Genomic DNA, 25426 nt, shown 5'->3' with positions numbered 1-25426 from the left:
GGCGGAAGGTCACCAGTAGTTGCTGAAGTGTATGAAAGACTTGCATGTGGGAGAGGGGGACACTGGGATCACCACCCACGGCGCGGAGTTAAAAGCAGGCGGATTCCTGGCGCCTCTGTCAGCGGACATCTGTCTACCAGTGGACGGGCCACCTGGAGAAGTAGTGATCGTAGCTTTTTGTTGTTGTTTAATTGTCTACCGCTTGGCAGGCAGATTCTTTACCACTAAGCCACCAGGGAAGTCGTTCCTGTAGTTACAGGGTATTTAAAAAACAATGTGTTGGTGCTGCTGTATTTAAAATGGATAGCCAACAAGGACCTACTCTATAGCACATGGAATTCTCCTCAGTATCATGTGACAGCCTGGATGGGAGGGGAGTTTGGGGGAGAATGGATACATATATATGTATGGCTAAGTCCCTTCGCTGTTTACCTGAAATTATCACAACACTGTTGATTGGCTATACCTCAATACAAAATAAAAAGTTGAAACAAACAAACAAACCCCCAACAACAACAAAAAAGAATGTGTTGGAGAAAGAAGGCCAGTTACACAAGCCCTTAGATTATCCAAAAATGCTAAGATACTATGGTTCTTAGTATAAAATTATGTTTACTCATTCAACAAATGTTTTTCAGCACTATTATTTTGGGCTTCCCCTGGTGGCTCAGTTGGTAAAGAATCTGCCTGCAATGGAGGAGATGGCTCGCAATGCAGGAGACTCGAGTTTGATCCCTGGGTCAGGAAGATCCCCTGGAGAAGGAAATGGCAACCCACTCCAGTATGCTTCTTGCCTGGAAAATTCCATGGACAGAGGAGCCTGGTGGGCCACAGTCCACAGGGTCACAAGAGTCAGACATGACTTAGCAACTAAACCATTACGTAACTGGGTGCTGCGGTGATACAGACAGGAGAGGACCCCTGCACCTGAGGGAGTTACAGTCTAGTAGGGAAGACCAGATATAACTATAACCTTGGCAGGAAGGAATGAGGCTGTGAACGAGGCCCATCTGTGTGTGAGGCAACTCTGAGAGAGAAAGGTGGCCTGCAGCTGAGAGGTCCTGGAAAAGTCTGGAGGATTCGGGAATGTGGGTGTGGACATTGTGGGGGCAGGTAGTGAGCACTCTGGACATGTATCAGGCCTAGTTACAAGCTCTCTGAATGAAAGTACTGTCTGATTCTTCAGAGAAATTCAAATCCAAGAAGAATAAAACTTTGGCAAGCAAAAGGGGTGAATCAGTGGCACAGCTGACGGGGAAACTCAGCAAGCTCTCTTTCCAGACTTCTCTTCAGCACATTTTAAACTGCTGAGGACAAAGAACCCTGGGTTTTCTCTCTGAGTTTATCTGACTCACTCACAGTTACATACTAACTGAGTCATGTAACTTTTCTGAGATCTTCTGGGAAGAGCTCTTAGACTCCTTGGCCGGAAGATGGTTTCTCCATTCAGCCCGACCCAGAGCTCAGCTGTGGCAGTGCTCTTTTCACTGTGATGCATGCTGAGTTACTGAGCATGGCCTCTGTTTTGTAGGGCACTGATTTCTTCACCAGGGAGACCAAGGCTTCAAGTTGGTTCATAAGAGAGTTTCCAGGGGATTATGAATGGTTATGAAGCTCTTCAAGCCTTTGGTTGGGATGCCCTGGCCTTCTCCATCCTTGAATCCTTTTCTCATTTTCTGCAACCACTCCCTTCCAGCTTTCAACCAGCAGCCTCTCCAGGGAAGGCTGCCAGAGCAGCGTTCAAACAGCTGTTGCAGGGGAAAGCTTTAACAAGAACTCTGACTTTATTGTTGTGGTTGCTATTTGCAAGGGCTTCTAGTAAATGCCAGAGATAACCTGAGACCTGAAGAACATGGTCCCCGCTTGTTTCAATGGCTGAGATACTAAAAAGCTCATTGCGAAGGGTGAGTTAGCTCTGTGCTCTGTTTGAAAGGGGTCCCACCCCTTCCCTCTTGTCTTCCTCCTCCTTTTAATCCTTCTGTTCCCTGTCCCATGAAGGAAGCCATGCAGCATGCAGAGGGGAGAGGGCCAGGGCTTTGATGTCACAGATGTGAATTTGAATGCCAGGGCCACCCCCTCTTGCCATGTGACCATGGACAATTATACCTATAACATCTCATTTCTTCTAAAACAGCATCATGGGCGTAAAGTGCCCAGCACCATTTCTGGCACTGAGTATGTTCTATAAATCTTAGCTTCTCTCATTTTCCTTATCTATCAATACAGAAAGAGAAAGCCTGTTTCTATGGGTCTGAAGAATGAAACAGATTCTACTACCAGGAAAGACATGTTATAAGGACACATTGTTCCACAAACTCTTGGATACCAGTATCAAACCCGTACAGTAAACACGTATATTGTGCGTAAACATTATGCCAGGGTTTTTGGTGTCACACATCAAACAATCTTAGAGGGAAATGGAATTTCTACCTTAAGGGAAGTTTCTTACGATGTGCTTTCAAGAGCTCTCTGAGGGGTGACATAGGGAGCTTGCTGACTTCGCTGAATAGGAGGGCTGTTTCAGACACAAACCAAGAATGGTGACAAATGCTTTGGAAGGATAATAAAGAGGGGAGATTGTCCTCAGCAGCTTGGGTGGATATGGGGAAAGGCAGTGAGGTAATTTGGGAGTGAGGGGTGAAAGGCCTTAAGATCCATATGGAGAGCTTAGATTTTTCTTCTAAGTAGATAAAGGTTATGCAGCATTCAGAACTGGGGTTTGAATCCCGGCTCTGTCCTTTGCTAACTGGATGCCCACAAGCCAGTCACATTTCACTGTTACTCCCGAGCCACATGGGGACAGAAACACTGTGCAGTGGAGCCCCGTGCTGTCCTGGGGACTGGGGTAAACCAAGGTCTGAGCAGCCCTTCATGGCACAGGTGTGTGTCAAGTGCGTTCCAGATTAGCAGTTATGTGATTTCTCTCTCTGGGAGGAAACCTGTGCCCCACCAAACAAGAACCCGTAAGCGCCTTCAGACAATTTTCATGATCTGCCCTGAACGCATCCTGAATTCCCATGGAAGAGATAGAGTCTTGTGGCTTCTAACATGAATGCTTGTAAAAAATCAGTGCAATTCTCACAGCTGTTCTCTACATGAGAGCTTGAACTGACCCGCGAGGAATCAGGGCTCCATGGAACTAACCACAAAAATTCTCAACATGAGCTCTGAAGGGAAACTGAAAATTAGAACAAAGAAAGTTTGTACTTCATGAAATTCCAAAATCAAAAAGCAAATCAGTGTTACTAAGGAAGTGATGTTATTATTTAAAGATCAAGACAACATATGGTTTTTAAGAGAGAGAGCAAACGACGGAAATAGCCTATCTTTTCAGAAAAAAAAAAAAAAGGTAATGCCAACACTTAAAATCTGTTAAGAATTCCCTTCTTTAAAAAAAAAAAGTGTGAACTACAGGTATGATTTTTGCACCATAACTAAATTTGGCAAATGAGCCTTTGCTTTTTCTCATTTTCATCTTAACTAGAGGTTATTTTTTAACTTTTTAAAAAGTTAACTTTTTAAAACTTTTATTTCTTAACATTTGATCTAAAACAGAGCTTCTTAAAGTATAATCTATGAACCTGAGCCAGTCTGCAAACTGTTACTGGCGTGTCACAGGATAAGGACAGAAACTGAAAGTAAGAATTTATATATTTTATAGCCGTCTGACAGAGTCATCTTTGTGTTTGCTCAATCTAACAACAGATAGTTGGTATTTTTTCAATTTGTTTTTCTAGTTATTTTTATTTTACTTTACAAAACTACTGTTCATGTCTAGGAGAACTGGTGTTAAGCCTTACTGTGGAAAGTAAAGGTTACAAATTACAAAGATGCTTCTGATGGTAGAAGTCATAAATAACCTATGTTAGAGAAGAGTTCAAAATTCTTGTGAGTACATTAGCCATGGAGAGAGGCCAGGGAGAAACATTTCATAAAATGCATTCAAGATACTCAGCAGAAAAAAACAGGAGATGTGATTACCTAGAAGAGACGGTTTTTCAGGTTACAAGCGCATGCCTACATACTTACTGGCAGACTCTATAAACTTAGGGTAGGCGTCATATGTGATGAGTGGAATCGGCAAATCCCTGAAGTACAGTTTCAGTGCACCAGTGATAATGTTGATATCTTCATACATGTTCACAGAAATATCTGCTTTCTCACCATCTTTGAAGGATGTTAAAAGAAACAGAAGTAAATATCTGGATTCATAGCACTTTTAACAAATAACATTTTTGTACACTGTTAAAGATTCATAATGCTTCAGTTTTAAACATCAAATTCACTGTGCTGATACATGTATATTTTTTTTCTGTGGAAGACAACCTGAATTTTTTATTCTAAAGTTATTTATTCTTCCACGATTTATGATGGAGGGGGATAGTAGAAGATGACTGAGGTTAACAAAAATATTTTAAAATTTCGTGAGAATTCCTAGAGGAATATTGTGGGGTAACTTTTTCTTTCTTTTTAAAATAAACATAGAGAATGTGAAAAATAACAACTGAGGTCCTCCCAACTTATAAAAGACCCAGCACAAAAGGCCGCCTTCGATTCACCCTGGGTTCTCATACATAATGTTCGCTCTTGCCTGAGCCCTGGGGATAGGAGAATTAGTGAGAAGGAAAGGCAAAACAAAACTCTAGAGTGTTGTGATAACAAGAGAAGAAATTATAAAACACAGGAATGTTTTAAATTTGCTGGGCCTTAACCCTGAAGGAAAGCTGGCCTTCCTTCAGGGTGACCCCTTCTGCCCTCCCCTGCACTTAGTACTCTGTTAAAACAGCTCAATTTTCATCTACTAAAGATTTAATTAGTTTCTACTCTGAGCTAGATCTTATACTAATTTCTTTTATTCCATTTGGCTTATGAAAGATTTCTAAGGATGAAAAAGCAGCCTCTTCCCCACAGAGCCATTAGAATGGCTAGAACCCGGAACACCGACAACCCAAATGCTGACAAGGATGTAGAGCACCGGAACTCTCTCTGGTTGCTGGCAGAAATACAAAGAGGAGCTGGCACTTCAGAAAGCAGGCAGGTGCTTGCAAAGCTAAACAAACACTTACCATATAATCCAGCAATCATACTCCTTGGTATTTACCCAAAGGAACTGAAAACTTTTGTCCACACAAAAACCTGCACATAAATGTTTCTAGCAGCTATATTTGCAATTGCCAAAAGCATGGAAGCAACCAAGGTGGCTTTCAATAAGTGAACTGATAAACTGTGGTACACCCAGACAAAAACAGTATTATTCAGTGATAAAAATAAATGAGCTCTCAAGCCATGAAAAGACATGGGGGAACTTTATATGCACATTGCCAAGTAACAGAGGCCGGTCTGAAAAAGTTACATACTGAACGATTCCAACTATTTGACAATCTGGAAAAGGCAAAGCTATGGAGTCAGTAAGAAGATCAGCGGCATTCGGGGAGGAAGGGGAAGAAGAAGAACAGATGGAGTGCAAGGATTGTTACAGCAGTGAAAGTTCTGTACGGCACTGTAATGGTGGATACGTGACGTTACGCATTTGCCCAGAACCATAGAACTGTACAACATAAAGATGAACTTTAATGTAAACTACTGACTGTAGTCAGTAATAATGTATTGACATCAATATTGGCTCACAATTATAACAGACTGTATTATATGAATGAGAGATGTTAATAGAGGAAACTGTGGGCAGGAGCAAGAAAGGAGGGGTTATATGGCAAATCTCCCACTGCCAGTGGCTGGGAATGGACTTGATCAGTTGTTACCTTCCAGAGAAAAAGAAACGCCTCTTAACATTCAATCTTGTTTAGATTCAGGGTTGTTCCTGATGTCATTTCTTCACCTCATCTCCAATCTTGTCAAATATGTGGGCTGACCTAGATTTCTTCTGTGTTGATGATAATATCTCATTTATTTTGTCTTCTACCTCTGTTGGCTGTTAGAGGTCTGTGATGGGAGAGGAGTGTGATGGAACCAGAAGTGCGTACTTGCAAAGAAAAGGGTCTCTTCACCATCACAACTCCCGTTCTTTTTACTTCCTATATTCAAGCTTACACTCTTTGGTACCATTTATTCCAGTGCTCAACACAAAGACAAATCGGAGAACCATGGGAACAAAACCTTAATTTAAATGTTAAAAGAAAATAAGCTGCGCTGAGCTTTTCTTTGGCTGGGCCCCTCCTCCCACAGAGGGGTCTGATGCCAGAAGGTCTTTAGGTCCTCTCAGATTCTTGCCCCAACACATGAGATTAATTTTTTTTTTTTCCCTGGTTGGTCTTTCAAATCCACATATTTTGGCAGTTTTGTGATACTGGAGATTTAACACAATATTTCAGCATAACAATGTTGGAGAGAAGACTACTTTGACCATGTAATACCATTCCAACAGTCAATTAGCTGGGAAGTGCTAAGCATGCATGCCAACTTACAGAAAATTCACAAAGCTTCTCCTTTTTTACCAAATAGATCATATCAACTCAGAAGTAAAGCTTTCAGGAAGTAAGTTAATTAGCACATGTGGTCAAAACCCTACATTTCTTAAATGAAAATTAATGAGCTTGAACTTGGATGACAAGATGCTGGGGAGGCATGCACAGCAGGCAGAGTTAGGTCAGCCACCACAGACCTGGGAAATCTGAGCTCTGTAATGACTTAGATTCCTTCCTCTCCCACCTACCTCCACTGTTTTTTCCATGGTTTCTGGTAAATTTAATTGCTCTGTATATATTTTGGTGAACATGGACCAGCCTTGGAGACTCCAATATTGGTAATATAGTTAAATTTTACACTTCCTTCTCATCCTGAAATTTAATAGGTTAATACTTACAACTAATACAGAAATTATAAAAATTATAAGCTAAGTTATTTTATTTGGCATAATAATAATTAGTGATTTAGAAAAACAATGGAAAGAATAAAATAAGAAATTATGTCTCTTTGGGTAGAGTATTATTGTCCTAAGGTAATGAACCTGCTGGAAAACACACCTCTGTCAAAAGCCATCTTGACATCTTCAATTAGGTCACTAAATCCTGAGACTCGGTACAGTCCTTCAGAATTAAGACCTGTAAAAATAGAGCAGAGGAGCTAATTAGTCTCTTTGGGGTAACGTCCTTTCCTCAGATTTTAACTTTTTCTCATACTTCAGGTTAGGGAAGCAATGTGTCAGGAAGAATGATGAAACATATGTTTAGAAACCTCTTCATACTTTTCTCCTAAAATAAAATCGTTTTACTCACAGTTCTTTAATTCTGACGTACTCTCGCCTGAATATCTGTAATTTGGCTCATCATTTTGTCTAACTAGATCAAATGCCTTAAGTCTTAAGGGAAATAATTTCACCACCACTGCCATACCATAAATTCTTTTACATAAGAGAAGACTGAGATAAACTATATTAATAGGCCTGTAGCAATTATCTCCAAAGTGGCAGAGACTGATTAGGGCGTAGTTCTGGATTTTGGTTGTTTGGCCTGTTTTAAACAGAGCATTTATTTCTTTGCTTTTTGGACCTAAGCAAAGTATAAAAACTGAAAAAAGAACTGGCATCTATATATCAAATTTTACAGACTGGGAGAATCATCCATAAATATATTTTTAAGCATATTTCTTTTAACTGGTTAAGTGTACCTTGAAATCATGTTGGTAATTACTTGTTAACTGCTTTCAGACTTCCAGATTGGTATCTGGAACCATTCCCCCTAACCTGCAGAAGGAAGCCTGGCTGTGCAGGGAGCTGTGGCTGCTCTGAGCCGCTGGAAGCACCTCACCTCGAGCTTCGATCTCCCTGATGCACATGTCCACCACCATGGGCCGCTTGGTGGTGCGGGCTTTCACGAGCGTCGTCAGGTCACAGCTGTACACCTTCTTGACATGTTTCAAGTCTGGCTTACAGTCATTTGGGACCATCTTGGAACACTGCTTATGAACATTCAAACCACAGTCTGAAAAATTTAAAAAGGAAAAATTCATTATTATTTTCAGAATTTTGAGTGTTCTGGAGTGTTTATTTTGGCAAGACACTTCAACCTGAATTAGGTTTAAAGACTAGCTTTCAGCCAGCAGAGTGAGGGGAACATTCCTCTCATTCTCTCTTTTGGAAAATTTTGATTTTAAGTTAGAAGACTAGAATTCCAGCTCATGTTCCATCATTTACTCACTGTATGATCTCAAGAGAATACCAACCCAGACCAAAGTTAATAAGTGTTCAATTAAATGTCTACAAAATGTAATATTATGCCAATTAAAAACTTATCCATTTCTTTAAAGTTACATAAAAATTATATTCAATGTGGGATATAACTGCATTTTAACAAATCTAATATGAGGTGGAAGTGAACCCCCTAAAGTAAAGAGTATCCAAGGGCCCTCTTAAAATGATGCTGATCTTATTTATATATACTCATAGCTCTTTAAATATATGCATATGATAATGATATAGAATACATCTAGATAGCTAAAAGTAGCTATAGTTATTATTTGTTACTGCTATCATCAACAGCTTACTAATGCCAAGCACACTATTTCAAGTGCTTTACATTATTTAAACTCACAAATTTCTATAAAACAGGTTTTATTCTCTTTTATAAATGTGATGAAACCAAGCACACAGGTGTTAAGTAACTTACCTACAGCGTTTAGTACATTGTGGAGCCAAGATTCAAGCCTACAAAGATTGTAATGTCCACGATTTTAACACCTATACCATACTGCCTCTACTGAAATTATTCCTTTGCTTTGTCATTTTATTGGGTTATAAATTCTAAAATGCTAGAGTCCAAATATTTTCTAGTTAACATTTTGAGACATTTTATTTTCAAGAAGAAGAGCACAATGGCATTTTAGAAGAAGCAGACAGAAATACAAATATTTTGCTAAATTAGACTTAGGAGACATGGACTGTACCTGAATAATTTAATTAAATTTTGTCTTTCTGGTTTTTTGGTAAATGTTACCCATTTGTTTTTAAGCTCATGAAAACTTGACACTGACCTCTTGTAAATCAAATTCAAGTGGGGTACACACAGTTTATAGCCAGGTCTTAATGGATTAGGGGCTTCCCAGGTGGCAGCAGTGGTAAAGAACCCTCCTGCCAATTCAGGAGATTCAAGAGATGCAGGTTTGATCTCTGGGTCGGTAAGATCCCCTGAAGGAGGGCATGGCAACCCACTTCAGTATTGTTGCCTGGAGAATCCTATGAACTGAGGAGCCTGGCGGGCTGCAATCCATGGAGTTGCAAAAAGTCGGACACGACTGAAGCGACTCAGCACACAATGCATTTGAAAACCATACAATGCGATTACCCTGTCTGTGGTCCTTGGGTAAGCTTCAGTTTTGCTTACTGTTTGGGCAGAAAGGGGAGCATAACATTCACCTCACAGAATTGTTATGAGAATTAAGGAGCCAATGTAGTCAAGGTGATTTGCATATTGTAAAATGTTAGACAAATACCGACAATGATCATCATCATGACCTTTGGTAAAGTTGCAATCGAGTTATATTTGACAGTAACAGTTAACAGAGACAAGGAAAATTAGCCATGGCTTAAAAATAAAATTGTTATTTCATCAAATATGTAGACACTGCCAATCTGACAAAAGAACTTAAAGCTTGTGGTGACTCTTAGGGAGGAAGTCCTATGTTCTGAGCATCACCCAAGTGAAAAGACAGGTTTGGGTCTTTGCAGGGGTCTGTCTGTAAGTGAACAGCACCGGAGATGGCACGGCAGTGCTGATAGTGTCCCAACATGACCATCACTAAAGAACAACAGCTGCTGCTTCGAGTACTGCCAGGGATAGGAGCTCTAGTGTGCCATCTCAAGAAATGACCCAACATTGTTCTACATAGTCAAATAATGTCCAAATGAGTCCAGGACCCAAATCCTAAATTTCTCTTTATTCTATATTAGATATAAATAAAATTTCTGATTCAATCATAAGGCAAATTGGTGGTAAAATGTCCACTTAAAAGACCTCACTTCCCCTGAACATTTTAATGTTTTGGACAGCTTCTATAATTTAGAGCTAGATCTATTGATGTGTGCTTTTGAGTGAGTTACTTAAAATTTTCTGTGACTTATACAGAATGGGAATAATAATAGTATTTATCCATTAATATTGGATCTACTATTAGGTTCTATTATTATGTTAATGTGAGGCTGTACATTTCTCTGTTGTTATTCAGAAGAAGGAAGTAACTCTGAGGGGCCTTTCCTAGGCAGTGCCCCAGGGTTCCTTGAATGGCACTATCATGACCAGCTTAGGGTCAGGAGCTAGGCTGACCTCTAGGCCAATTCTGTTTGTCAGATGTGAATGCCAGGTCCTGAAAAGGACTGGGATGCTGGGGTTATAGCTGCTTCCTCATCTACACAGTTCTTAGTACATTTCATTTACAGAAAAGTACCTCCAAGCAGGCACATCATTTTTCTCTGACTGCTTTACCAAATCTGGGGAGTTGCAGCCACTGATTTCTCAAATATCTTTACCCCTCCCACTTATTATTCCTCTCCTGGGATTCCAACAACACAAATGTTAAATCTTGTTACTGTCCTACAGGTCTTTGAGGCTCAGTTCACTTTTTAAAATCTATTTTCCCCTCTCATTTAAGTTGGATAATTTCTATTGATCTATTTTTCAGGTTCATGGATTCCTGCCTCTGACATATCCAATCTATCAATACTTCTGAGCCCATCCTGTGGGTATTTTGTTCATAAATTTCTCAGTTCTAAAACGTCCACTTAATTCTTTCTTATATCTTTATTTCTTTCTGATATTTCCTATTTTTCATTTGTTTCAAGAGTCTTTCTAATTGCTTCTTGGAACATTTTTATGAATGCTGTTTTCCTTATCAGATAATTCCAACATCTATCTATATCATCTCAATATTGGTGACTATTGACTGTCTTCTTTCATCTGAGTTGAGATTTTCCTGGTTGCTGGTAATGAAGTATAATTTTGAACTGCATCCTGGATATTTTGAGTGTTATAAGACTGTGTGGTCCCTCCTGAAATCTTCAACTTTAGCAGGTAGTTAACCTGTTTAGATTTAGAATGCACATCCTGGCACACTATACAGGCTGTGTTTCAAATGTCAACCTAGTTTACAAAGCCTTTGTAATGCTTTTGCAGTGTTATTTTGCCCACCAAACTTGTATGTTATTCAAATGGCAGGACTCTACCCCACATTCTGGGCAGGCAAGAGGTCCTAGTCATTACGGCAGGGCGGAGAAGTCTTGGTTTGCCTCCATGCCTGGTTGGGGAGAAGTATTGTGCTGCATGAACTGCAGGGTGGGTACTAAAGACAGAGTTCTGATCGTGGTCTCAGCTGCCTCATTACTGCAGGGCAGGGGTGGAGACAGGGCTCTGCCCGTAGATTTAGGCTGAATGGGTGCTACTTCTACTTGAGGGTGAGGATGAAAGTCAGGGTTCCACCCACAGGCTCAGCCAAGGAAGGGTACCACTTTCTTCCTGCAGGATGGTGGGGGGAAGACTCACAGGAGAGAAGTACAACCCTGTTACTGCAGAGTGGGGTGGAAAACAGGTATCTACCCACAGGCTTCTGCCGCAGTATCCACGGGGGCGGGGGGCAATGTGGCTTTGTCATGGTGTCCACCTGGAGAATGCAGATGCACTAAAAGGTTTCTAGCTGGCTCAGCTGCCCTTTCCCCAAGACTTTGCCTAGGAGAGCTGGTTCTCTCGGGATTATTTTTTGTGTCTGCTGGCATTTATGACTCGTGGGTGTCTCTAGTGCTCAGGCTGGGATACACAAGTGTTAAAAAAAAAATCCAAAATACCACCAGGCAACTGACTTCTGAGTTCTCTGAGTCCTGAGGTCCCTAATCAGCTGCCGCCCCCCGCCTTTTTTTTTAATGTGGACCATTTTTTAAAGACTTTTATTAGTTTGTTACAATCTTGCTTCTGTTTTTTATGTTTTGGTCTTTTGACCCCGAGGCACATGGTAACTTAGCTCCCTGACCAGGGATCAAACCTGCACCCCCTGTGTTGGAAGGCAAGAAGTCTTAACCACTGGACAACCAGGGAAGTCCCAGCCTTCCTTCTCATACCGAACTTCCACAGTCTTCTGATAGCTGACATACATATTCTTTTGTTATCATCATTGTGAGGAATAAAACAAAGCCTATTTATTCATCTCGTCTAGCACTGGAAAAACTTACATAGTATTTTAGAAGTATAAAAGTCGGCAGAGCTTCATTATCTAAAAATAATGCTGAGGTACTTTAAGTTACTTTAATGCTTTAAGTGTGTGCACAGAAGTCACAGAACCAGCTGGAAAGGGCTGGTATTAATAACCTATCCCACTGTCTTCATTTCAAAAAGACAGTGAAGCTCAGAGAGGCTAAAGGATTTGTTCGAAAGTTACTCCGCCAGAAAGTGGTAGAAAGGAGATTTTAACCTTGGCTTCTTAATTCCTAGACTGTGCTCTTCCCACTCAGTGATACATATCACTTTTCACTAGCAGTACACCATGTATGCTGAGTTATTATTTTCAGGGCTGAAGATGAATTTGCTATTTTCAACCTTTTATTCAATAATGTGTGTGGTTTCTATTATTTGTTGTATATACTTAAGTTTAAAAGACACGGCTGTATTTTACTGTTATATAGGTATCGATACATGATTTGGCAAGGACGTTTAAAAAGCAGTGATAAAACCTACCCATTATATCTTATTTTGTCACATTCTTTCCTAACTATAAACTCTAAATGGAAATCCAGTAGAAAGGAAACAGTAAAATTTGAATGTATCCACAGAATATCAAAATATCTGAATGGCATTAATGGTCTGATATTAACTTTTTTTCCTTTGAGTGTTTGCAGTTCTCTCTCATTTTAAACACCAGCAAATGCCTAATTTATTTGTGATTCACTGAACACTGGATAAAGTGATGACTATGGCCAGATTTAGGTATTTAATGAGGATGGAAATGCTTTCTGATATTCTTTCTTCTATTTGAATAAGATTAAACTATGGGACAATATATTATGCTCAATTTTAGAATTTCAAAGGCCAAATTTTTGGCAGGATTGGATATGAAGTCCTTCAGAGGACCAAAGGATAGGGCAAAGTCATTAAAATAAAGCATCTTTATACCCTTAAGTTCACAGTGCAATATACCAGCTCTGAGCGTGCTCTGAAAATTGCTGCTTCAGGGACTAGCAGTATATCAATATTTCAGTTTGCCATTAGGACTTTATTTGGTTTTCATACTTATTTATTAAAGTCATATAACTCCTATATAGTTCCATTTCTCCCAGGGAAGCTCTACACTATAAATTAAAAAAAAAAATCCATAAAAGATTATTTCATTTGTTGCATCTCTTGGCTTGGCAGGTTATTTTTATGTTACAATTAAACCACATTGTCCCCTCCCAATTCTTCAAGTTAATAAGCACAGAATAAACACAAGAAAGGAGGAATGAGAAATTCAAAACATAACCTATCCTTATAAAGTATTTCTGTTAGACTACTAACTTGAAGTTACTGTCAGATTTTCTGGGCTTGAGTTCTCCCAAAAAAATGTGTTTTATATCTAAAAAGCACAGAAACCTATTTTTTGAAATACATAGCTGATATTTATATTCTACTGAGAGGATTAAGGGGTAATATTAATATGTGTTTTGAAATGAAAGGTAATTATTCATTCTTTTCTATGAGTGTTCCCATTTTAAATAACTGCAAATAGAAGTTTTTAAACATGTCTCGTAGTTGATCCCACTACCACCCCAGAATAGTGGGACTAGCTCATTTTTAACATGCATTAGAAGGCCTTATTTTCACAAGCAAAATTGAGAATATTTTGCTTTTGGGAATATTTATGAAAATACTGCTTTCATGTATAAAAGGAGCTATATGAAAGTCTTAGGCAAGTCTGACCAATTTCTCATTGGATTACAAGGACAACTAACTTTTTAGATACAATCAAAGCAGTAATTACTTCCCTTTCTCTAACCTAAGAGTTAAGTGCTTTATACACAAAGCAATAAATACATTTTATTATTAGGAAAAAACTGCTGCTATTTCCTTTTGAGGGCTGGCAGCAATGACAATGATACACTGGAAAAATGAAGTCACTTTCCTAAATAACAAACACTAAGCTGATATGTCTGATTTACAATTATCATCCGGCTTAACTTCTTAGAATATTCTGGGCAGGCTAAATGAAAACAATTCAGGAATGCTGGTGGAATAATGGTCTTTTTAATGAGAGGGATGTTTGATGATCTCAGTGATTATATAATAATAATAGATTACTTTAACCTAGAAGCTTACATTTCATAAAGGAAAAATGGTCTCGTAATATTATTCTATCTGAACGACAATGATCCTTTGCCCTTTACTTTTGAACGCTACTTACTTTGCTCATAACTATTTTAGTAGGAGGAGCAGTGCTCCCAAGCTGCAGTTAGATAGTCCCTTGCAATGTCGTTTTACTCACTTTAAAGAAGCGAGAGTAAGGCAGACTGTCGTAGCGGGGATGTTTAACGCAGACTGTGGGGCTTTGGAGAGCACATCTGCAGTGACTGCAGGCCCATGCCTACCCTCGCTGTTCCCTCGGTTGTCCTTGTCTGTGTGGGCTGCTGAGCAAGCCTAGAGTGTTGGGTCCTGAAGGGACAGCTTGCTCGCTATTGGCTGCCAGCCTGGTGACTGGAACAACACCCAACACTTTATATAATGTTTTAAAAAAAAAAGGGGTGGTGGGATACAAAATTACTGCTCTTGCCAAACATTCTTTAAAAGTTCCTGACAAGCTCTCTTCTGCCTTGGTGGATTTTGAAGAAGAAAGCAAGCTGTCAAAAGCAGAAAAATACATCTCTTTTTTGACAAGTTGTAAGCAAGCTATTTTTCTTTGGAAGTACCAGCTTTAATGTTCAGTGGCTAGTGTATTAGTACTATTGCTGCTGTAACAAATTACCATAAACTCAGGGGTTTAAAACAATACAAGCGTATCATCTAACAGTTCTAGAAGTCGGAAGTACAAAATCAGTTTCACTGGACTGAAATCAAGGCCTTAGCTAGCCTGTGTTCCTTCTGGAGGCTCCAGGGAAGAATCTGTTTCTTTTCTAGCTTTTTCCAGCTTCCAGAGGCCACCTGCATTCATTGGCTCGTGGCCCCCTTCAAAGCCAGCTGTATAGCATCTTTGCTCTTTCCTGACCTCTGCTTCTGTGCTTGTATCTTTTCTCTGAATCAGCCTCTACTGCATCGCTCTTCTAGGGACTCTTGCAATTATGACTACATTGGGCCCATTCTGACAATCCACAGGACTCTCCCCATCTCCATCTCAAATTCCTTAACTTGGTCACAGAGTCTCCTCTGCCATGAAAGGCAAGACCTATGCCATGGGCACAGGTTCTGGTGATTAGGAAGCAGACATTTTCGGGCAGCCAGTGTTCACCCTACCATAGTTCTTTCTCTCTTTAAATTATTAATTCTTCGCATTTTGTTTTAAATAAAGTAGATGGCTCAAAAATCAGGATGAGCCATTTTAGATGAAAGAATCTCACTGTCAATCTAAATGTAATTAGTCATAGAATAATTCAAATCCCAACCTTCCACATTTAAAAACTGGGTTGACCTGTTTTATACAGCTCAGTAATACAGTTCGAGTCACATAGAATATAATGCTTTTGAAGGCAAGATATAACATAAAACCAATAAGCTTTTCTTTACATTCTTGACCTTTACTCACAATAAAAACAAAAGGCTATTCAAGTCAGTGCCTATGGGATGGGATGAATCATTTTATTTCTTTTCCTTCACATTATTACTATCATAAACATTCCAAAACATTTCTTTCAAATATGATTTTGGACTGTAGCATACTGCCAAAAATTATTCATATGTGTGGTGCTAGTTTTCTGCCAATAGCTAACTCAGAATTCTCATGTAGATGGCCTTCACTCTTTCAAAACATACATGATACACACCATCACTCTAGTCAAAGAAAAGCTTTTGAGTTAGTGACAGTCATAAAGTGTTTGAAAACCACTGCAGTCTCAGCTGGTCAAGGTTATGTCATAAAGGCAAACCAAGCTTATTGAGACCATCATTCTTTGAACAGGTGATCTGTGCTTTGGAAAGTGTATGTCATTTGCCTTTGAAACACCATGACAATGTGGTTGATCTTAACTACACCACTATGTTCCACTGTGGTCCCCTCCAGTTCGAGGCTCAACCATAGCCTTCCCAGTGATGCTTCCTCATAATGACTCTGGGCAACCACCAGCCAGAAAGCTAATGTTCTCATTTACTCTCTGGGCAGAAACCTGCAAATGGGGCTGTCGGTCCTCTAGGATGATGGAGGAATTAGACTGGCTGAGCTGAGGCTCTCCTTGAAGGACACCTTTGCACAGTTCAAAGTCAAGGCGTGGGGAATTCTTACCGCTCCATGTGGCAGAGAAGTCCATGAATGGATCTGGCTAGTGACATAAGCCTGGAACCTTATCATGCCTTAGTGGTGCTAAGGAAGTCGAAGGTTGTGGGGGGGGGGCGGGTAACTTGGAATGCTCACATGCAATGCATACTTATCTTGCTATTCAAAGAAAATGCAATTGAGAAATAAAAAAATCAGACTCTAGAAGTTTCTGCACATAATGGACAACAAAAATATTCCATTAAGAATCATGCCACAAAAGAAATGTGGATTTTTACAGTGCTAAGTTTGACAATTATTTCAGTTACCTTCAAAATACTTTACTCTTCATATACATATTTACAGTTAAACTTCATGCAAAAAACATGTAAGAACATATTTTTTAGCTTTAAAATTTAAATAGCAGAAACTTCTATGACCTAATATCACACACTTGAAACAAATAATAATTTTTAAGTCTGTGCCAGAATTTAGAGCAGTTGAGTAAATGGCCAGTACTCAGTATAGTTGTTATATACAAATGAATTTCACGTGATTTCAGTAACACTTATTTCATAAAGCATTTCAATAAATCCCTGAGTTGGTTATTTATGTGGAAATCTTACAAGTTTCTAAATTTAAATCTAAAATACTATGGTCATATGTTATAAAAAGGATTTGGCAAATTCAAGCTTTCAAAATATCAAAAACAAAGTATCAGTGACTAAGTGGTTTTTCAAAATATGATAATCATCTTTGAAGATAAATTCACAGGTTTTTAAAGCTTCAATTTGATTTCACAAAATTTAGTAAGGACAATTCAGCTTAACAAGCTTTTTAAAATTCAGTTTCTAAGGCAACAATCATAGGTCCTTGTACATTGCTTTTAAAAAAAAATCATTTTTACAAATTTAGTTACTGCAACATCAAAGGCAAGGCAAATTTAACTGCCTTACTTTTACCTCCTTTTATCAGACTTTCTGAACAAGATGACTTCCCTCTTTTTAATGGACCAGACTGCTGCCCATTAAGTACAGGAAGGTTAAAGGCAGATAAAATATCAATATCCGAAGGGGATGCCTGAGATGTCAATGGCCTATTGCATGTTAAGAGCAAATAGGGATTCAGCCCATTTTATGCGCCTAACAGCCAGTCTCCTCCTAAGTTATTCCTTATAACTTCATGTCTTACTCAATAAAGAGAAAGGGGACGAGCTCTTACCTGCACATTTCACTCCCTGAGCAATGAGCCCCCACATGAAGTTGGCACAGTATTCACACCAGTGTGGCCCTCTGAATGTGTGGACCTGAAAAAGAGTAGTGACACAGTGGCCGGGGGAAACCATACATGAGATTATTTCCCTTCAAAGCACTCATACGCAAGTCACGGTTAGTGTGAAGAGGCACAGTACGGTTACATTTACAAAAACCTTGGTTGAGTGGAACTAAGCATTTAAAGTTTCTTTCAGAGCTTGATTTTCTCTTTGTTTTAGAAATGGTGATAAATCAAGCCAATATCCTGTGATTTACTTTTGAAAACAGTTTTTACAGTGGAACTTTCCAACTGGTTCCCTCCAGCTGTAAGCAGTTTCATCTACATGTTATACAAGCACTGGCGTATTCTGAGCGCTACAGCACGGAGGAGGAGGAGGAGGAGGAGGAGGAGGAGGAGGAGGAGGAGGAGTGATGTAAAGTCTGTCTGGATCCTGTAAGGATTTTGTTGGATGATCCTCCTTCTGTTCTCTGTGATCACAGTTGGGGCCATGGGTGTTGAAGGTGATATTTAATGACTGGTCACAACAGAATAATCAAAAAGGACCAATTTCTGTTCAAAACTATTTTGATACTTACTATGTTAGCAAAGAAAATATATTTTAGAAACTACAGAAGTTACAGTTAATCAGAATCCCTGTTTGAGTACAGTAATTACTCACTCATCTCCCCAGCTCATAAAAATTTTACTGCAGTAGATTCTTTTATCCCTAAGAAAGGAACCCCCAAAGAATTCAAACACTAAGATACCTATAGACTTTATGCATAGGAAAGAGAAGCCATTTTAGCTTAAGCCAGATGAAAAACACTGGTAGAATAGAAAAACAATACATCCAAATCCTGAACATTAAAGAATAAAGGAAAAAATATCTTGAATATTAACACTTTAAGACTTCTGAGCAAATATTGGCTGAAAATGTATTCAAGAAACAGGTTAGAAGAAAAGGGAGAGGGAACAAGGAAGTTACTGATCTGCATCAATTACATTTATTTGAGATAATTTCTTATATATATGATTTCCTCCAGCAGACAATAGTAATACAAGAGTCAAAACCATAATGTGACAATATGATTTGCAAACAATGACACTATAATGAAACAATGAAATTACAGCTAATATTGTCACTTTTACTGCTGTTCTGTTTATGTACTGAATTGGTCTTAGAAACCAAGTGATTTTTTTTTTTTTTTGCTTTGTTTTTGCTTTTTGTTGTTTACCTATTTTATATATAGTGGTGTGTACATGTTAATCCCAGCCTCCTGATTTATCCCTCCCCTGGCCCCCTTTCCCCTTTGGTAACCATAAAATTGTATTCTGTGTCTGTGAGTTTCTGTTTCGGAAATAAATTCATTTGTGTTTTTTTTTTTTTCTTTTAGATTTCACATATAAAGGGTATCATACATTTGTCTGGCTTCACTCAGTACGATAATCTCTAGGTTCATCCATGTTGTTGCAAGTGGCATTATTTCGTTCTTTATGACCGAGTAGTATCCCACTATAAGTATGTACCGCATCTTCTTTATCCATTCCTCTGTCAATGGACATTTAACTTGCTTCCATGTCTTGGATATTGTATATATACTACTGCAATGAACATTGGGATTCTTGTATCTTTCTGAATTATGGCTTTCTCTGGATATATGCCCAGGAGTGGGACTGCTGGGTCACATGGTAGCTCTATTTGTAGATTTTTAAGGACCCTCCATACTATTCTTTGTAGTGGCTGCACCAATTTACATTCCCACCAACAGTATAGGAAGGTTGCCTTTTCTCTAACCCCTCTCCAGCATTTATTGTTTATAGGCAGTTTAAGGATGCCATTTTGACCCGCGTGAGGTGGTACCTCACTGTAGCGTTGATTGGCATTTCTCTAATAATTAGCAATATTGAGCATCTTTTCATATGTGTTTTGGCTATCTGTATTTCTTCTTTGCAGAAAGGTCTATTTAGGTCCTCTGCCTAGTTCTTGATTGGATTGTTTGTTTTTGATAGAGCTGTATGAGCTGTTGGTATGTTTTGGAAATTAATTCTTTGCTGGTCACTTCATTTGCAGATATTTTCTCCTCTCATGTATGTTGTTTTTTCATTTTGTTTATGGTTTTGTTTGCTGTGGAAAAGCTTTTAAGTTTAATTAGGTCTCACTTGTTTATTGGTAAGTGATTTTTAAGACTGATACAAATATATATATAAACTTCAAACTTAAGATGCCACTGAACATAAGACTTAACCTGAATGTAAGATACATATATTCCATGTAGAGAAATCACCAATTAACTTAAGGCATGCCACTGATTATAAGCTTCATCCCAATTTCAGAGATGTTGAAAAAAACAAAAAACAAAAACATGTAGTAGAATCAATGAAATATGGTATATTAAAATTCAAAATACTACTGCTGGCCAAAATATCCATATAAGGCAACACTGGATAAACCAGGGTTCATTCCAAGCAGGTATGTACTTGTGGCTCTGGTAGCTGCCAAGTGAGCTCAAATACAAAACTTTGTGTTGATTTGGGGGGGGGGGGGGTAAAAAAAAAGGCGGCCATAATCCTGTCTATGTTTTTTATGGAAGTGTCAGGAATGCAGACACAGTTGCTTCTGGGTTGTTAATGATGTTCAGAGCCTGCAAACTGATAGCATTTCCTGGAGTTCCTGAAGCTGAGCCCAAGATTAACATCCAGATAGTGTCTGATGTCTTTGTTTTTTCCTATGTTCCTCTGAGTGAATAAAACTGGATAAAGTATGCAATCTTGCTTTTAATCTGAGGCATATGAGTGAAATAGCACTGACTCATATTTTAAAAATTATATAGTCACAAAATAGCTATAGAACTGTGAAGTTATTTTTAGAGGCAATCTCAGGATAATCCAGTTTCACTTCACTTGGTAAGGTTAATAAACTGGACTAGAAGAGTGGAGAAGTCCTGGGTTTGTCCCTGCCGTTATTCACGATAAAAGGTGTTTAAGTTCCACTGGTGTGTAAATCACCGGAACAAAGAAGGGCTCTTGGCAAACGGCGCTGGGTACTGAGATGTTACAGACCCAATTTCCTGCTTCGCCTTCACAAAGCGGTAGTGAATGTGGCCTTCTGAAAGCCGTGTGCCGTCTCTTCATATCACATATGCTGAAGAAACAGTTTCACTGACCCATGGCCCAGTGTTCTCTAATCAGGATCACACATGCATCTCAGAAAGCAACCTTTAGGAAATTGTTCTTGATTCAGTTCCTTCTCGGACAGGTTTTTATAAAGGCATCTTGCCACCTGGGGATGGTTTTAGTGGTGGTGGTGGTTTTAATTTTGTTTTCTTAAACCACTTGTAAGGCAGGTTGTATAGCTCTCAAGGAAATAGTTCTAGAAGTAGGCCTTGAAGCACCAGAAGCTTGCTAAACTAGTATTTGTGTAACAGGATTTAAATGAATTTCCTTTTGAATTTTTGTATCTAAAAATTATTATTTCTTAAATTTTTTGACTTTCCTAATGACACTGGATTGTACTTGTAAAAATTGAATATTGTAGTCTTTGTGTCTTTTTGATCCTCCTAAAGGTTATCAAAACAAATGGACATCATTCATGAATTAATCATTTACAAACATTAAGTGATGACATATACAAAATTTTTTTGAAATGTTGGCTCAAGGAATTCACCATAGGTTTCTCCTGCTAAATACAACATGAAAAGCCTCTTCTGAAAGTGTCTGCAAAGTATAAGGGCAGCTGGGGAGGGGCGTTGCTTGGTTAAGATGAATGAGTTGAGGCTTCCGGGTGAGCACAATCAGGCTTAAATGGGGTTGTGTGTGTCAGAGGATGCATTAGGAAAGGCTGCTCCAAGGAAATCAGAGACACACCAGGAGCGAAACAACTGGATGTTTAGAGGACTGTGAGGCAGTTCAGTGTGGGTGGGGTGGGAGTGACTGGCGTGGCAGGAGCGGAGAGGGGCACATGGGGCCTCTTCCATACATGCAAACATATACTTTGTTCAGTCAGCAATGCAGGGCCACTGAAGATTTTTAAGGAAAGTGACACAGTTAAGGGATCAAGGCTGGAGGAAGACAGACCAGGCAGGCTGCTACAGCAGTGGTTCAGGTGCTGGATGATGTGGACCTGAACTCAGGCAGTGCTGACTGAGAGCGCGGAGGCAGGGTCAGTAGGACTTGGTAACGGACTGAGTCACAGGCAAGGGAGAGGAGGAGGACGGGGGCCAAGTCTTAGGCTTTGGGGCCTGCTGATGAGGGAAGATGGCATTAACAGGGGAACAGAAGCAGAGGAACAGGTCTGGGAGTGAGGTGGGAGGGGAAGAGCGGAAAGGATGGAGACAGAGGAGGTAGCTCGTGGAGTAAGTTTCCTGTGGGCACCCAGTGGAGATGGGACCAGGGCAGAGGGACTAGCTCTGAGTAAGAGCAGACGACTCTTTCTTCCCCGAGGTGGGAGGGCCAAGGGTAAGGGGAGAGGATGGCTCTGCAGAGCAGCAGTGGGAGCCCAGGACCCAGAAGGCTAAGGGAGTGCATACTTGACAGTTTAGCTGCTGTTGTGTTAGGAAGGAAGTTCAGTCATGAAGCAAATGAAGTTTAGAAAAAGTGGGGAATAGGAACTGGAACTGGTCAGAAATTCGGAGAAGGGCTGCTGTACTTGAAAGCAAGTCTCTTTCCTGGATGGCATTATAATCATATCACTGCTGTAACAGTGTAAAGTGCATTAAAGAAAAAGTGATGCACACTTTTTTTTTTTCCCCTTCTTGGCAAAATTCTTTTTCTTGTCATTTGTTTTTTTGTTGTTGTTTTTTAATTTTATTTTTAAACTTTACAATATTGTATTGGTTTTGCCAAATATCAAAATGAATCTGCCACAGGTATACATGTGTTCCCCATCCTGAACCTTCCTCCCTCCTTCCTCCCCATACCATCCCTCTGGGTCGTCCCAGTGCACCAGCCCCAAGCATCCAGCATCGTGCATCGAACCTGGACTGGCGACTCGTTTCATACATGATAGTATACATGTTTCAATGCCATTCTCCCAAATCTTCCCACCCTCTCCCTCTCCCACAGAGTCCCACACTTTCTTTTAAAAAGGGTGATTGTGTAACATTTGAGCTTTATCTGAATGTTTTATTTTATATGCAGTTTTACATTAGCAATGATGTTTATATCACATATTTTACTGATTCAAAAAAAGATACCTTTAACAATTGTACAAACTGTACAACTTAGAATAGCTGTATGATTTCCAGTTGTTCTGCTCTATCTGGCACCACAGAAACAGGGCCCTCGTTACGCCTGCAGACGAAGCTCCAGGGCACTGACACCTACAGATAATTCTGCTTACTAGATACGGTTGTATTCTGACTACCCGTCTCAGAATGATTTAATCAGAAATGTAATGGACATTCAAAATACAATAATTAAAAGGTCAAAAGTTGCATCTTGGAGGTTCTTTCTGCTTAGGAGTATGCTAAGAGAGAGCTAGGCTGGAATCTGGAAGAAAGGAGGCCTAAGTTGTTCATAAGGAGCTCAGGCAAGCGCTAGGTTATAGAAGAGAATGGCTTGTGCCTGAGATGCCCTGTCGTATACAGCAAACAGTCTTAGACATCTGCACAGGTCAGCACTCAGGGAATCAAGATTACTGACGTCTTCATAACACAACGAACAGACACTCATTAAGTGACATTTTCCATGTGTAATTTTTTAGGGAATTTTTGTAAATTGTCCCAGATTTTTATGTTTATATAAGTCTGTGTTTTAGTTTTCCTGTTTCTTCTTATTCTCCAAGGCTGTCAGCTCTTTTTCTCTCTTCCTAACCCTTTTCCCTTTTCCAACCACTAATTCTTAGTTGTAAACCGGGAAATCTGATAAGGTAACTTTGCTAGCGCTGGATGTAGATCAAGAAAATGTATCACCTATCTTCCTCTTGAAGGCATTAACAAATCAAACCAAATCAAACCAAACCCACCAAACTTCTGGCTCCTTGTCTGTGCTTCTTATAGCTAAGGCTGAGGGATACTGGTCCTGTGAAAAAGAATGTGTTAGTAGCATCATGCTTTATTCTGTAACATTCTTTAGTCTCTATTTACTGTTTCTTATAAGCAGAGGGCACCTCAGCTTCTGTTGTGCACTGTATGACCTTAATGACATACGCTGGCTTTATAAGGTGGGAAAATAACCAATTCCTTTATAAACGGCACTGTTTCTTCCTTTTGGTTATTTAAACCAATCACTTGATTAATTTGTAAAAAAGGGATTCCTTGGGGGAATGTTTTGATCCCAATCAGCGTCAGCATGTAACGGTATTAGTGAGGTCAGAGATGGTCCTGAGGAAAGCTACCTTTTAACCTGGCCACAGGTATTTTTTCCTAGGCCAAAAGCCTTTGGTACATCTTGACAAATGAAAGTGATGCAGTACATGGCATGAATTATACTGCCATGAACAAAGGGCAGAGCAACTTGCTTTAAGGACCTCTTCTCTTGCAACTGGAAAAAAGACAACTGTATTACATGGCATCTGAGACTGCTCTCACCTGTGAATACCTCCTGTCACATCAATCACCTTAAAAACGAAGATGAGAGACTGTATTAACTAGAGGACCTAACATGTCTGTCACAGGGTGGGTAACGGGCAGAAACAGGCTGAAAAGGAGACAGGGAGTGAGATGGGTGGGCTCCTGCGGGGTCCACATGGCACAGGCCAAGGGCCCTGTGTCTCCTGGGTATCAATCTAGATAATCTGAAGCGGTTCTTAACTGGGCCTACCGTCACATTAACACGAACCCTGGTTTCCATAAGAAAACCAGCACGTCTGCTTCTCAGGTTTCTGACGTTCACATCTCCAGTTTGAATGTCAGTAACAGAAACAGCAGAAAAGAATTCTATGCTATGGCAACAGAAAGAAAAAATCACATCTTCATTATTCCTCCCAAGCCATAACACTACCTCTAGAAATAAGCATGAATGCAAACAGCCAAGGAGAGTGCCTGCAAAGCCTGCTGCAAATATAAACTATGTTGGAGGCGATAAGAACATTAGGGGAAATGAAATTTTGCCTGGAAAGGTGGGAATGACATTTCAGCTGCCGCTCTTCATTTGGGAGGCTCTGATGAGTCAGTTCTCCAGTGTGATATTAGGCAACGAAGGGAGAGAACAGATGATCAAAATCAAAACAAAAGGAATGTAGGTAGGCAGGCAGCTGGGCACGAAAGGCTTTTTTTTTTTTCTCTTTTCATTTTTATCTTTAGGGCACCTGAATGTACTCTTTTAAGTAGCCAATTTTAGTCTTCCTGAGATGGCTTAATTTTGATCCAAAAGGTCTGGGATTTAGAATTTTGGTCCTAATTTGACTTCTTTGTGGTTAAGGTATATTTTGATTGATACTAAATAATGAGACGAGACTGCAGAACATTGGCTATTATCATTAGCAACAAACACTTAAAACTGTACAGAGGTACCCTGCAGGGGGAAAAAAAAATGGGAGGGAGGGGGAACTTAAAAATAGGAGTATCTTTAGTATTATAGCTTCCTGGTGGCTTAGTGGTAAAGAATCTGCCTTCAATGCAGGAGACCTGGGTTTGATCCCTGGGTCAGGAAGATCCCCTGGAGAAAGGAATAGCTACCTACTCCAGTATTCTTGCCTGGAGAAGAATCCCATGGACAGAGAAGCCTGGCAGGCTACAGTCCACGGGGGTCACAAAGAATGGAACACAACTGAGCGACTAACACTTTTTTTCTTTTAGTATCAGAGCAGTACTTCTTGCCTTGTTATTTAAACTATGAGTGGTCTTAACGTTCTTCAGGAGAAGTCTATACC

The 25426-nt window shown here is 39.6% G+C and overlaps 1 protein-coding gene across 4 annotated transcripts in view; it reads right to left on the bottom strand.

Moving 5' to 3' along the window:
- Window positions 1–25426, bottom strand: part of CHN1 (chimerin 1) — a 200560-nt gene that overhangs the window by 4913 nt on the left and 170221 nt on the right. For all 4 annotated transcript variants that reach the window (XM_061434899.1, XM_061434907.1, XM_061434926.1 and 1 more), the window contains 4 exons: window positions 17584–17668; window positions 7764–7937; window positions 6981–7058; window positions 4030–4167 (listed from right to left, as the gene is read on the bottom strand). In XM_061434899.1, the coding sequence (XP_061290883.1) occupies window positions 4030–4167; window positions 6981–7058; window positions 7764–7937; window positions 17584–17668 (475 nt within the window). The remainder of the gene's footprint in view (window positions 1–4029; window positions 4168–6980; window positions 7059–7763; window positions 7938–17583; window positions 17669–25426) is intronic.

This window comes from Bos javanicus, chromosome 2, assembly GCF_032452875.1.
Source record: "Bos javanicus breed banteng chromosome 2, ARS-OSU_banteng_1.0, whole genome shotgun sequence".
Taxonomy (NCBI): Eukaryota; Metazoa; Chordata; class Mammalia; order Artiodactyla; family Bovidae; genus Bos; species Bos javanicus.
Note: the sequence above shows the minus strand (reverse complement) of the source record. Positions and strands in the feature narration are given on the sequence as shown.